We start from the raw sequence: 15,563 nt of genomic DNA on the forward strand, positions 1-15,563 counted from the left end.
CATTAATTTTGCTCCTCAAACTCAAGTATAACTTACTAGAAGACAGAGACTGACATAATTTTAGTAGCATTTCTCTTTACCATGCCTATGTCTACTACAGTTTCAAATACACTAAGAGTATTAACTGATTAAAATGATCTAGGAATAGTTACACATATTATGTCAGCCTATCCTTGTTGTTGTTGTTAAGTGCCATCGAGTCAATTCAGACCCATAGTGACCCTGTATAGGATTTCCAAGGAGCAGCAGGTGAGCTTGAACCACCGACCTTGCAGTTCAAATGACTATGCGGTCTGACACATTAGCCCACAGTGCCATACCAGGACTACCTAAATATGTAATATTTGTCAAGTGGAGCAATCCTAGGAGAGACCCTTGTCATGGGTAGGCTTCTTTTGAAAGAAAGGAGAATCCTGCCTCAAGCAAAACAGCTGTTCAAGGATATGGACGGAAGAGGGATCCAAGTGATAGTCCAACATTACAGTCAATACAAGGAAAGTTTTTAGAAATGGGTGGGTACAGGGTCCATTGACTAGAATAGTGTGGATGATAGCCCCTGGATCCAATAAGAGTTGAGCCAGTGTTTCTGAGGGGAAACCCATTTCATAGTTGTATCATGTACATAATGTATCATGATATAATGCCAGAAGATGAAGCTCTTAGGTTGGAAGACATTCAAAATACTACTGAGGAAAAGCTGCCTTCAACCCTAATGACATTGATGGAGTAAAGCTTTCAGGACCTTCACTTGCTGGTGTTACATGACTCAAAATGAAAAGAAACATTACGCTGTAGACATCCTTTACTAATGATAATGTATAAAGTATGAATCTAGGAAAGATGGAAGTTATCAAAAATGGAATGGAATGGATAAAGATCAATATCCTAAACATTGTTGTTGTTGTTATATGACGTGGAGTCGGTTCTGACTCATAGCGACCCTGTACAGGGTTTCCGAGGCTGTAAATCTTTACGGGAGCAGAAAGCCTCATCTTTCTTCCACGGAACAGCTGGTAGTTTTAAACTGCTGACCTTGTGGTTCATAGCCCGATTCGTAACCACTATGCTACCAGAGCTCCTTAACCTAGACATTAGTGAGCTGAAATTGATTGGCACTGGCCATTTTGAATTGGACAATTATAAATTCGACTATTCAAGAATAATAACAAATTTAAGAGGAATGACTTGGCATTCATTGTTTAAAACAAAAATCAAGATCTAGTCTTAGGGATAATATTCCAAATTATAGAATAATACCCATGCCCTTCAAGGTAGTCAAATAATATGATTATTATTCAATTTTATGCACCAACAACTAATGCAAAAGATGAAGAAATTGTAGATATTTACCAACTTCTGCAGTCTGAAATTGATCACACATTCAATCAAGATGTACTAAGAATTATTAGTGCTTGGGATGTGAAAGTTGGAAACAAAGAAAGATCAGCAATTGGGAAATATGGCCTTGGTGATAGAAGTAATATTTGAGATTATATGATTGAATTTTACAAGACCAATAATGTATTGTAAATGCCTTTTTTCAACAATATAAAAGGAAACTATACACAGGGACTTTGCTGAACGGAATACATAGGAATACAATTGACTACATTCATGGAAAGAGATGATGAAGAAGCTAACTCATCAGTCAGAAGAAAGCTAGGGGCCAACTTAGAACAGACCATCCATTGCTCATATGCAAGCTCAAGTTGAAACTGAATGAAATTAAACCAAGTCCATGAGCAAAAAATTAATGCTATGAGTATAGCCCACCTGAATCTGGATACCGTCTCAAGAATAGACTTGATGCATTGAACACTAATGACTGACGACCAGATGAGTTGTGGGATAATATCAAAGTCATCATATATGAAGAAAGCAAAGGGTAATTTAAAAGACAGGAAAGAAAGAAAAGACCAAAATAGATGTCAGAAGAGACTCTGAGACTTACTCTTGAACATAAAATAGCTAAATAAAATGGAAGAAATGAGAAAGTACAAAAGCTGAACAGAAAAATTTAAAGGGTCATTCAAGAAGACAAAGTGTTATAATGAAATGTGCTAAGACCTAGAGTAAGAAAACCAAAAGGGAAGAATGCACATGGTATTTCTCTGAATTGAAAGAACTGAAGGAAGATTTCAAGACTTGAGTTGCAATATTGAAGGATTCTGTTGGAGAGAGCAATGGAGGAGTGTGAACTGAATGATGCAGGATGCATTAAAAAAAAAAAAAAAAAATAGAGTCACTGTACCGAAAAGAATTAGTCAGCATTCAGCCATTTCAGGAGGTAGCATATTATCAAGAACCAATGGTACTAAAGAAAGAAGTCCAAGCTGCAATGAAGGCATTGGTGAAAAACAAGGTTCCAGGAATGGATGGGATACCAGATGTTTCAACAAAGGAATGCAGACTTAGAGGTGTTCACATGTCCTTGCTAAGAAATTGGGCAACGAACTGAAAGAGATCCATATTCGTGTCCATTCCAAAGAAATGTGATCCAACAGAATGGGAAAATAATAGGAAAATGTCATTAAGGTCACACACAAATAAAATTTCCTGAATATAATTCTAAAAGAATCGCACAGTAATTTGATAGGGCACAGAATGAAGGATATCCTTGCTGATAGCAGATGCATGTTGGCTGAAAGCAGAAAATACCAGAAAGATGTTTACTTGTGTTGTATTGACTATACAAAGACAGTCAACTGTGTAGATCATGGCAAATTATGGGCAGCATTGTGAAGAATGGGGATCCCAGAACACTTCATTGTGCTCATGAGGAACCTGTGCATAGAGGTGGTTGTTTGAATAGAACAAGGGAATATTTAGTGGTTTAAAATCAAGAAATGTGTTTGTCAGGGTTGTATCCTTTCATCACACTTATTCAGTCTGCATGGTGGCGGTGGTGTGTCATGGAGTCAGTTCTGACTAATAGCTACTCTGTATAGTTTCCAAGGCTGTAAATCTTTATAGGAGCAGAAAGCCTTATCTTTCTTCTACAGAAAGGCTGGTAGTCTCGAACTATAAACCTTGAGACTAAGATCCCAACTCATAACTAGTACACTACTGAGTACTAATCTGACAACCTGGACTGTTTGAAGAAGTACATCGTATCAGGTTTGGAGGAAGACTCATTAACAACCTACAGCATAGAAATGACACAACCTAGCTTGCTGAAAACAAAGAGGACTTGAAATACTTACTGATGAATATCAAAGACAATGGCCTTCAGGACAGATTATACCTCAATATAAAGAAAACAAGAATCCTTACAAATGGACTGATAAGCAACATCATGATAAATGGCGAAAAGATTGAAGTTGTCAAGGATTCCATTTTATTTTGATTCACAAGTAATGCCCAGGAAAGTGGCAATCAAGAAATCAAAGAGTCAAATCAAAAAATGTATTGCCTGAAGAACAAATCAATCTTGGAAGAAGTACAGCCAGAATGGTCCTTAGAAGTGAAGATGGAGAAACTTCATCTCACGTACTTTGGACACGTTTTCAGGGGGACCAGTACCTAGAGAAGGATATTATGCTTGGTAAAGTCAGTGAAAAAGAGGCTCACCTAATGCTCAACGCAATGGATTGACACAGTGGCTGTAACAATGGGCTGAAACAGAGGAACAAATGTAATGATGATGCAGGATTGAGCAGTGTTTAGTTCTCCTGTACATAGGATCACTGTGAGTTGGAACCAACTCAACAGCACCTAATAACATAGTAACATCATTATGTGTGGACTCCTCTCATGGTTGTATGACATATACATGGTAGCCATGGGGAAGTATGAAGAATGTCCCCTGTCTTCAAAGCAGAGTGGGCAGAATGGGTGATGGTAACAATAGAACGACTGAAGCTAGGGATGGAATGGGGTCATGGTCCCATTTGTCCTCTTTGATGGATGTCAACACTCTTAGGGCACCTGATGGCAACAGAGGCTTCCACATGGGCCACAGCATAAGTGGAGGAGAGGGTGACCCTGATCCCTTCCAGAAGCCCAGGAACTTTATAGGACCAGAGAACCTGACAATGGAAACACATTTATCCATGTCAGTGGTAACATCTTTCCAAGAGGAATAAGTAGCAATCTTCTCCAAGTGGCTGGGGGGAGGGGGGGTATAAGTTATGAATCTTTAAACCTATAAGGTCAATTTTCCCTTAGCCCATTCCTCTAGCTACATCTCACCTCTCCTATCCCTCAATTAGTGAGTCCACATGAACCTGGCTTTTGTGCTCTTGAGGCTTGACTTAGCCTTGAATTCAAGGACACCTCTGAGCATCTTGCTTTTCTATTCCATATCTGTCCAAAGAAATTGGAGGGCGTGTGTGTGAAAACATTGAGGGGAGCAGCAACCACCTGTGCCTGCAAAGCCCCTTATCTTGAATCCCTTCCCAGAAAGCAGTGGAACACCAATTTCAATTAAGTTCTGTATGTCCTTACTTTTATCAGCTAAACTTTTGCTTGAAGAGAATTCTCCATGGGACAAGGGGTGGTAAGGTACAACAGTGACCTCCTGAGAAGTCCATTACTGCTTGAGTATGCACTAGAGTTTAATATGCCCTCCAACCCTAAAGATTCTGAGATGCACATATGTACAGTAGAATGCCTCCTGGAATCTTCAAGTTCCTTATGTTTAGATGTCATCTAAAGTGAAATTATTGGTCTCTCCATGTGCTGAAGAAAGAAGAGTGAAAAAAATTGAAGATGCTTGGGAATCAACTAGAGCCCAATGCACTAATGGAACATGTGACCATCAGTCACCATGACTCTGAGACTAGAAGAACTAGAAGGTGCCTGGCTACCACTACTAACTGCTCTAAAAAAGGGATCGCATTGTAAGGTCTCAGAGTAGGAGAAAATGTGGAACAAAACTCAAAATTATAGGAGAGATTAAAAAAGACCGGGCTGACTGCTGAGAAAGAGACTGGAGAAAACTAAGACTATGACTCTCAGTCGCTCTTCAGGTTTGGAACAGAATTCGACTTCATGGCCCAATTTTCAGCTAAGCAGTAGATAGGTATGTAATGGGGGGCAACACCACCAGTAAGGTATGCTCACCATGGAATAGTCAACCATTCAAGTTCAAAAGGGCAGAATACCTAAGGACAAAGTGTTGGAGGGATAGGAAGGAGAGTGGAAGGGAAACAGGAACCACAGGGAGGCAGTGGGATGGATCCCTGTAGTTACATGGAGAGGATTGCAACCATTTGAGATGAAACAAAGTGTATGATTTATTGAATGTAAAACTGACGATCTTGTCTGTAAACTGTCACTCAGTTCACAATAAAAAGCATATGTGTGTGTGTATAAAGTTACTTGTTCATTTGGGGTCTTGAGAGTGTTGTGTGGGTTAATGTGCTGGACTGCAAGGTCGGTTTGAATCACAAGGTAAGCCATTCAATCTCATCAGCCACTCCTGGAAAATACAGGGTCGCTATGCTTCAGAACCGGCACGTAACAACAATAACAACAACAAAAGTGGCGTTACACTGTGGTATTTCAATCAGTGACATGAATCAAAACATGTATGAATCGTTGAATGGAAAACTGATCTGCTCTGTAAACCTTCACCCAATTCACAATAAAAAGTAAAAGAAATGACTCATTGATGGGAGAAATTGTGCCCTTTCCAAGTGAAAGGAAGAAAGCAAGGGAGGGTGGGAGAAAGGAAGATAGGAAAGGCAGAGGAAGAGAAGGAAAGAGGGACGGTTGTGAAGTTGGGAGTCATTCGCCACACACAGAATATCTTCAGTCTTTCCTATCAGGCAACCTGGCCTGGAGTCCTCTGCCTCCTGAGTTTGGGGGTTCCACCCTCACAACCCCCTGAAGCTGCTCGCGTCTCTCCCATCTCTCCTCGCCTCTCATTCCATCTGTTTCAGCTCTTTCCACTCTGAGGTAAATCCTGCAGACCAACCCAGCTTCTCCGCAGGGTCTCTGATATTCACAAATTCCCACAGGGAAACACATATTCCTAAACAACCAAGCGACCTTTTGCTACCAGGAAACTGTCTTAAAGAGCAGTTGTTGCTGCGAGCAGCGTTTCCCACCTCGGGTTATGTGTGCTCGTTTATTTGATAAGCAAATTGAATCTTAAAAAGGAAAGCCAGTGTCCACTTTCAAAGGCGCCTGGGCCAGGAGAAGCCCTCTCTTGGGCTCCTAGGGCCCGACTCTGCCCGCCAGGCCTGCGCCCCGATGCACTCGGACTCTGCGCCCGGGCTCGCCGGCAGGAGCGAACCGCTCCTCTGGCCGGGTCCGCCTCTCCACGCCGCGCTCCTGACGGCGCTCCAGCCGCCCCCGGCCGGGGGGCGGGGCCCGGCGGATTTAAAAGCCGGGCGGGCGCCGACGCCGGGCTCGTCTAGTCCGCGGGGTCCGCGCCGCAGCTGACCTCCCGCAACCGGGACTGCCCTGCGCGCCCCGCCGAACTTCGCGACTCGGAGTCACCAGGAAGGACCCTAGACGATCTCGCCTGGCCTGACACGCTGAGCATCATGGGCATCATGGGCAAGGTGCGTGCCCCCAAGAAGACGTGCTGAGGGCCTGGGGGAGAAGGGGAACGATCGGGAAGGGGGCAGGAGGAGAGATAGAAACTGCGGGCTTTCTGGTGTTGCATGTCTTCAGGCCTCACCACGGGTTATCTCCGCAACACTGCAGAGTGACTCCTCCTAGCCGCAAAACGAAAAAGGACGGGCTGGGGTAAAAATTCAATCCAAAAGTGCGGAAGGGGCCCTGGGGCTCGAGGTCAGGTCCAGTGGCACCTGGGAGGCGCCGGTTCCGGAGGGAGGGAGGGAGGGACGGAGGGCTGGGGGTTAAATGGATGGAATGTGGTCTGAGAAGAGTTGCACAGTACGTTCACCCAGTCCTGGTTGGTGAGGTTCCTGACTCAGTGAACCTTCTCCTATCCAGGAAAGGGAACACGCATCTGCTGTGTCCTTGTGGAGCAGGGCACTAGGCAAATCTTGTGGTTCCTTGGAGGCATCTTGTCTAGAGTTAGAGAAATCATTTTCCACCTGCCCCTCCCCAAGGTGGGTCACCCCAAGGAGAGGCCCTGCTCACCTGGCCTGCCCCACCCATGCTTCTGTCCCCATGGAAGGAGATGAAAGGGGAGAAGAGAAAAGAGTAGGAAATTGTTGCTTGAAAGTGGTGCAGAGAAACTGTCCAATCAGTCCTTTCTTGGCCTCCTCTCTCCTCTCCACACAAACTGAGTGAACACTGGGGAGGGTTCCATTTCTAGTCACTGAATGTCCCTGACCCACAGAGAGCACCTCACTGAAGGAGGCTCTTCAGAAAATACGTATTGGATCAGTATCGCACCCCTATTTCTCTTTCAGAAAACACTTGAAATTTACTCTGTGGAGATCAATGGTATTAAAGATATCGAGAAACCAGATGAGGGGGATGGTCAGGAGAAATACAGGGGCCTGAAGAACAACCGTTGGAACCGCAAAAAGAATAACCAAATACAAGAAATTAAGGAAGACCCTAATCTGGTTAGTAGCCTTGAGTCAAATGGGTTCCACTGACTCCTGAGAGCTTGCCTGTTTTACAAAAGAATATTCCAGGTCAAGGATTTGAAGTCTCTTGATATTTGTTTCCTGGTTTAAAAAAAAAAAAAAAAAGGTAGGGGGTGGAATGGCGTGATAACATCTGCCTGAGATCAGGCCCTGTGCAGGATTCCTGTATTCTGCTTGGAGGCACTCTCAGGTAAAACTCAGAGGAGAGAATCTCCAAGTTCTCTTTTCCCTGACTGTTTAAGTGAGATATAAATAACCACTTGCAAGTTTTCAGTGAGTAAAGTAAAACTATTTAAGCCAGAACCTACTGAGGAGGACAACCAAAGTCACCTTGATAAGTTCTGGACCTATAATGCCCCATGAGAAAGAAGATAGAAGGTAGATAGACAAGCATTAAGAATACAAACCCTATAACTGGATTAACTGAATTTAAATCTTAGTTTGATTTAAGCTTCAGCTTTCCCTTTGCAAAATAGTAATTAAAACTGATGGTGGTGATGGTTATGTGCCGTGGAGTTGGTTCTGACTCATAGTGACCCTGTACAGGGTTTCCGAGGCTGTAAATCTTTACGGGAGCAGAAAGCCTCATCTTTCTTCCATGGAACAGCTGGTAGTTTCAAACTGCTGCCCTTGAGGTTTGCAGCCCGATTCATACCTACCCTTAAAAGAGATAAAGCAGGACTGGAGAGATAGCAGATGCTCAATGAATAGAAATTATTTCCTGTATATTTCCAGCATTTAAGATTGAAAACCTATCTACTCTTACTTGAAATTGCTATTTAAAACATGAAAATATATCCAATATTGCACGTGTGTTTATTACAATGAGCACTTTGTGAAGACTTGCAGTGACGCCTGTGTTCCTCCCATAATAGCCAGCAGAGGGCGCACAGACACCCATACACTCCTTCCTGAAATCCGGGCATAGAAGGAGGAGGAAAGGCATTTGACCTCACAGCATTCTTCTTCTCCAAATGTGAGGTGCATTTGTGCAAACAATGACTCTAAGCGTCCCTTAGTGGTATCTGTCCAGAACTTAGTATGCTATGCTGAACTTACTCTGGGCTGGTTGTGTATCTGTAGACCTCAAGAGAGGGCTGTGCCAAGTCTTCTGAGCCCCTGCCAACATCACATTGTTTGAATGAATGAATGAGCAAAGCAGAATCTGACTGAGGAGAGGGCAAGAAGCATAAATATTTTATTGGAAGGATTCATTTTGTATAGCCCATTTTCCACATAATTAAGGAAGGTTCTGGTAACAATCCTGTAAAAATATTTGTTTCAGACAATCAGGGATTTTGGAATCAGCCACAGGGATAAATGGGAAGTAAACTTTGTCACTCCTGAGTGCCGGGTTTTCTAGGTAAGGTGTTGCTTTATTGTTAAGTATCATCAAGTCAGTGTTGACTCATAGTGACCATGTAAATCTTTGCAGGAGCAGAAAGCCTCATCTTTCTACTGCTTAGTGGTTCATAGTCCAATGCCTATCATACAGAGCCATTGCAGCTCCCTCTAGGTGGAGTGGTGTTTGTGTGTCACTGAATTGGTTCCAACTCATAGTGATCCTATATAGGGTTTCTGAGCTGTAAATCTTTATGGGAGCAGAAAGCCTCATCTTTCTCCCATAGAGTGACTGTTAGATTCGAACTGCTGACCTTTCGTTTCACTGACCAGTGCTTATCATACAGAGCCACCACATCCCTCTCTAGGTGGAGTAAGGAAGGCTTAATCCTGGGTTTTCTGTTACAGAAAGAAGTTCCTAGTGCTTTAAGCCAGTCCTGTTCATCAGGGAAGGACGGCTGATTCGCCTTCCTCTCCCCCCAGGGAACAGCTGACAATGTTTGGAGACATTTTTTGTGTGTTACAACTTGGTGGGATGCTGCTGGTATCTAGTGGGTAGAGGTCAGGGATGCTGCTAAACACCCAACAGCATATAAACTCACACACACACATACACACACACAGAGTATTGAATCGTCTGCCTTACAATGTCACTAGCACTGAGTGAAAAAGCCTGCTTTTGTCTAGAATCACTGAGTCAAAATCAATTCGATGGCACACAGAAACCATAACAGTGTAATGATTCCATGGAAGAAATTGCAAGTGTGGGTCATACTAACATTTATTTATGCCATTTTATTTTCTTATGATGCTTTATTAGGATTTGATCCTGGTTGTTGCTCAAATAAGTAATTGAGTTACGATGCAGTGGGTCTGGTTTGATATTATTCCTCATCCTCTGCTAATCTCAGAATTTAGGTTGGAATCAAGTATCCAGATAGCCAGTATCTGGAAGACAAGTATTTTAGGATTTGCAAGTGCTCGAGGTCAATTGTAAGGAGCTCTGGTAGTGTAGTGGTTGTGAGTCGGCCTGCTAACATCAAGGTCAGCAGTTCGAAACTACCAGACATTCTGCGGGGAAAAGATGAGCCTTTCTGCTCCCGTAAAGACTCATAGCCTCAGAAACCCTTTGCAGGGTATCTATAAGTCAGAACCAACTCTACAGCATACTACAACCACCACCAGAGATCAATACTGAAGTGTTATGCATTCGTATGTTGATAAAAGCCAAGGGCAGCTATGATCTGGTAAATGACAAATTAAATCTCAACTCTTCAGGGATGGCTAGAAACTTCCCTAGTCCATGAATTGGGGCAAGACTCTCTTGAAGCAGTGCCCTTCCCATACTGCACCAGTCACCTGACAAAATAGCCGTTTTCTTTTCCTCCCACAATTCCCACCCCTTTCCCATGTTCACTGCTACTCCCAGACTTCATGGGCTGGTCCAAACTCAAGATTGGGGTCTTCTGGAATTACCTAATTAATTTAATTCTCCTCTCTTTCGTGGATTTCAGGATGACCACAAACTCAGCAATGAGGAATTGGAAAAGAAATATGGGACAAACATCATTATGGTAAGCCAATGGGAACCAGGGGTCAGAAAGAGAAGCCCCTGACCATATAAATGAAAAGGTTGTCTGCTCGGTGAGTGTAGAATGTCAGTTTAGGCTGAATGACTATAGCTGCAACTTCGAGAACACCAACACTGAAATGCCTAGAAGGTGGCAGAAGAGTTAGCCAACCTCAAGAAGCTGGATTGTCTGACAGAGGCCCTGCGTTGTTCTTGGTCATCTTCGTTCTTCTGCTGTGACTGCAGGAAAGCTCTCGTCTCCTCAGAAAGATACTGACGCTTTTCCTCATTGTCACAGAGTATTTTTAATCCCGGTGTCCATAATGTATTGTGACATCTGGTACTTTCCTTACCAGAGACTCTGTGTGTCCCCACCTTCTCCTCCAAGAAGGAAAGATCTCTCCAGGAGCACATCGGTGTGCTCACAGGCATCTCACAAATGCCGATTCCTCAAAGTACTGTTTCTGCTGTGAATTCAAGTCTGGGTATCTTGATCCCATGAGGTTTGGACACTGAATGACCAGCAGAAATACTTACCATGTGCAGGCCACTGTACTGAGCGTGGAGAGCTACAAAGAGGAAGAAGATGATCACTGGTCTTAAGGAGTAAGCACTTCAGTAGAAGAGACAGATGTGTACATAAATATTATGATGTCCACTGAGTTTCCCTTAAATGAAAAATGAGAGGCTTAACCAGTATGCTGAAGGAATGATGAATTCTGACTGGAGGGAGCGGACAAGTGGCAGTGTTTGTATTGGGGCTTAAGAGGATGGCTAGAATTGACTCTGGCAGAGTACCTACCCAAGGAGCCAAAAAGAACAGGATGTGTTTGGAACCTGACAGCAATCTGGGGTCATTGGGACCTAGTGTGGAAAACGAAGAGGTGGAGTAGAAATGAGGCCAGGAGAAAGGTAAATTGGGCGAAACTGTCAAGCACTTTGATATTAAACTAAGGAATAGACATGAAGTGTTTAAGGAACACAGTTTCTTAATAGGTAACTGATTTGATAAGTCTCTTTTTTAAAAGACTGTTCTGGTAGAAGATTCCTTTTTAAATTGGGAGATGGAAAGGGAGGGTTCTAGAAGGATATGACAATAGTCCAGGACAGTGAAGATGAAATCTGCAACATGGCAGCAGTGATAAGGGGGCAGATTCAAGAGACATTCCGGAGAGAAAACCAATAGGACTTGATGAGGAAGAGAGAGCGCGAGGGAGGAGGAGATTTGGTCAGGTTGGAGAATGGAGGAGCTGAGAGATCAGAGAAGGCAGCGGGAGGGAGGAGGAGAGGATGAGTTTTATTGTGAACTCTATTATTTGAATTGTCTCTGGAACACCCATATGAAAATGCTCCACCGTCATTTAAAAAAATGAACCAGGTTCTAGAAAAGAAATGACAAATGGAGGGTCATTATAGTAACTCAACTACCCTGAATCTGTTTCAACAAATATTTACATTTTTACTACAGAAAAAGCATTAGGCCTTCCTCTGATTCATGTGCTACAGGTGGTTTGAAATGGTTGATGTTTTTAAAAGTAGAGCTCTAGACCTTTTTCCTAAGGTCTCTGTGTGGACTTGAATCACCTACTTTTTGGTCAGCAGCTGAGCACTATTATTGCTCAGGAACTTCTTGGCCCTATCTTAAAACCAAACCAGTTGCCATCAAATCCATTCCGAGTCATGGCAAGCCCATGTGTTTCCCATTAGAAATGAGCTCGTTAGGGGGCTTATGGTTTTGACCTTTCAGAAACAGATCACTTGATGTTTCTTCTGAGGCATCTTGGGATGACTTCAAACCACCAACCTTTCAGTAACTACCAAAATCACGTAACCATATGTGCTACTCTATGTTGTTTTGGGGGAGCCATTGAGTTGGTACCAACCCTATAAAGCAGAGTAGAACAGCCCCGTAGAATTTCCTCAACTCTAATCTTTATGGTGGAGTCCTGGTGTGGCGCTGTGGGCTAATGCACCATACTGCAAAGCCATTTGAACTGCAAGATCTGCGGTTCAAGCTCACCAGATGCTCCTCGGAAACCCTATACAGGGTCACTATGGGTCGGAACCGACTTGACGGCACTTAACAACAACAGCAATCTTTATGGGAGTAGAGTGCCAGCTCTCTGTCCGTTATTCCTGTGTTGTTGTGGTGGTGTTAAGTGCTGTGGAATTGGTTCTGACTCATAGTGACTCTATATAGGGTTTCAGAGGAGCAACTGGTGGGTTTGAACCACCAAACTTTTTAGCTAGTATTCCAGTGCTTATCTTACAGCACCACACCAGACCTCCATGTTGTTGTTAAATGCCATTGAGTCAGTTCCGACCCACAATGACCCTGTATAGAGTTTCCAAGGAGCAGCTGGTGAGTTTCAACCACTGACCTTGCAGTTCAGACTTTGCAGTCTGGTGCATTAAGCCACAGCACCACACTGGGACTCCAGACCTCCACAGAGGACCTAAATATAAACAACACATAGTCCTGGTACAGCACTGTGGACTAATGCTCTGGACTGTAAAGTCCTTATCTTTAAGTAATTCGTAATATTAAAATTAAAAGGGTACATATGAAACATTCCAAATGGAAGGTAGTTTGTGGTGGGGAGTAGAAATCCTAGGGCTGACTGTGCAAAGTTTCAAAAGAGAGTGAGCATTCCTCCCTGCAACTGTGGACAGCACACAGCACCAGGGGAGGCTCTGGCAAGAAATGACTTTGTGTTTGGGTCTCAGAATTGAAGAAGGATTTGTAGCTGTCAAGATGGAAAAGAACTTGTAGTGGCTAGAACTTGGAGTGAAGTAGAAAAACACCTGTCTTGTGCTATATAGAAAAGGGTCCCTGGTGGTGCAGTAATTAAGCACTCACAGAAAGATTGGTAGTTCAAACCCACCAACTTCTCCACAAGAGAACGCTGTAGCAGTCATTTTCTGTAAAGATTAGAGCCTGGGGAACTCTGTGGACAGTTCCACTCCATCCTTTAGGGTCGCTATGAATTGGAATCGAGTACAAAGGTATGCCATATAGAAGGGAGCTCAAGGTCAGCAGTTCGAAACTACCAGCTGTTCCATGGGAGAAAGATGAGGCTTTCTGCTCCCGTAAAGATTTACAACCTCGGAAACTCTGTACAGGGTCACTGTGAGTCAGAACTGACTCCACGGCTCACCAGCACCACCACAGAAGTCACAGAATTGGTGATATGTCTTTTCTATATTTTGCTTTGCCCTTAAGCCTCATAACTGGCTTCTGCATTTCAAATCTCCTTTAACAGAGATACATCTGCCTCTAGATAAATCTCTAAGAAATACAAATTCCTTTACCAAGCATAGTGCTTAAGAGCTTGGACTTTGGAACCAGAGTACCTGGTTGAACTTGCAACTGTCATTTATTAGGTGAGTGACCTTGGGCAGGCTGTTTAACCTTTATGTGTCTCAATGTCCACATCTGTAAAATAAGGATAACTGTAGCATCTTCCTCGTTATATTTTTTTGAGGAGTAAATCAGTAGCTAGCTATATGCAGAGCATTTAAAGTCATGCCTGGGTCATATTCAGCATTAAATGTTCTTTAAACACAGGAGGGATTGAGCCAATTGTCCACTTGTCCCAGGACCTGCTTTGGACTGGCACATTGACTCTGTAGCACAACATGCAGAAATTGGATTCAAATCCTCTAGGCAAGAAAAACTGTCTAATTCCTGTTTTGTTTTTGCTCATCCTTCTCAGGGTCTCTCCAGTGCAAAAGCTGCTGCGCTCCTGGCTCGAGATGGGCCCAATGCCCTCAGCCCTCCTAAACAGACCCCAGAGATTGTCAAGTTCCTTAAGCAGATGGTGGGGGGATTCTCTATCCTCCTGTGGATCGGAGCCATCCTGTGCTGGATTGCCTATGGGATTCAGTATTCCCATGATCCATCCTCATCCCTAGACAACGTAAGACCCCAGCTGATCCCTCAGATGTTTCTGCTAACTTTGCATCAGGAGCGAACAAAAGCATGTGGGCAGAGCACTGGACCGGAGTCAGGATACTGTCACTGAGCTTTAGAAAATCAATAGTTTCCTATCAGTAAAATAGAAATTACGTCGCACTTCCTAAATGTCTTAGAGGCAGTGTGAGCATGAATCAGAAAACAGCAAAAAAGAAAGTCATGATGAGTTCCTAAGGAACTACAGCCTAAGACTCTACATCATGGAAGTATTTTTGAGATTTTTTTTCTCAAAGCTAATTCATTTCTTTTAACATGAAGAATATCAATGCCTGTTGAGAAGTAGGTACCAAAACTACAAAACTGAATTGGCCAACGTTATGTTCAGAGAAAGAAACCAGGCACAAAAGACTTGAAATGCCCAGAAAAGGGAATCTGTAGAGAGAGTGAGCGGATAGATAAGTGGTTGCCTGGGGTGGGCCCAAGTGACTTATGGGAATGTTCTAAGGCCTGATAGTACTGGTGATTGTGTAACTCTGTAATTGTCCTTAAAATTAAAAAGAGAATTATCTAAGTAAATAACCACTGAATGGTACACTTAAAACAGGTAAATTTTACAATACGTACATTCTAGGAAACTGAACATCCAAACAAGTAACAAGTCAAAAATTAAAATAGTAATCATGTGGGCTCATTACTATTATTTGTTTTTCTGACTGACTCCTCTCATCTCTCAGGTGTATCTGGGTGTTGTGCTTGCCGTGGTGGTTATTCTAACGGGCATGTTTGCTTATTACCAAGAGGCGAAAAGCACCAATATCATGGCCACCTTCAGTAAAATGATCCCTCAGGTGAGTAGCCCAGCCATCTTTCTTCAAGTGTCTGCGTTGCTTTCATATGAAGAAGCATCAGCTAGTGAAACAGTGGGGTTTGGGTATTAGAGGATCTATGCTCAGGTCCTGGCCCCATCACTTGCTGTCTGAGAAATCTTGAGCAAGTTCTCCACTCTCTTGGAACTCCTCCCAGGGTTTTGAGATGATCGAATGGAAGCAAATGCAGAAAAATGCTTTGTCAACAATGAAGCAGGACAGAGACATCTGCTACGGCTCTGAAGCATTTGTGAACTATTTGAACAACTTCATTATTCAGAGAGCAAACTGTAGAAGCTGAGGGAGTGTTCACGGGCAGCCAGTATCAGCCTCTGTGATTCTTTTTTCTGGGA

At 43.2% G+C, this 15,563-nt stretch overlaps 1 protein-coding gene across 1 annotated transcript in view; it reads left to right on the forward strand.

Moving 5' to 3' along the window:
- Window positions 1–7,331: 7,331 nt before the first annotated feature.
- Window positions 7,332–15,563, forward strand: part of LOC102812327 (potassium-transporting ATPase alpha chain 2-like) — a 34,804-nt gene continuing 26,572 nt past the window's right edge. Inside the window, exons 1-4 of the mRNA XM_006831975.1 lie at window positions 7,332–7,493; window positions 10,373–10,432; window positions 14,145–14,348; window positions 15,079–15,192. Coding sequence (XP_006832038.1) covers window positions 10,430–10,432; window positions 14,145–14,348; window positions 15,079–15,192 — 321 coding nt within the window. The 5' untranslated portion in view covers window positions 7,332–7,493; window positions 10,373–10,429. The remainder of the gene's footprint in view (window positions 7,494–10,372; window positions 10,433–14,144; window positions 14,349–15,078; window positions 15,193–15,563) is intronic.

This window comes from Chrysochloris asiatica, unplaced genomic scaffold (genome assembly GCF_000296735.1).
Source record: "Chrysochloris asiatica unplaced genomic scaffold, ChrAsi1.0 scaffold00005, whole genome shotgun sequence".
Lineage (NCBI taxonomy): Eukaryota > Metazoa > Chordata > Mammalia > Afrosoricida > Chrysochloridae > Chrysochloris > Chrysochloris asiatica.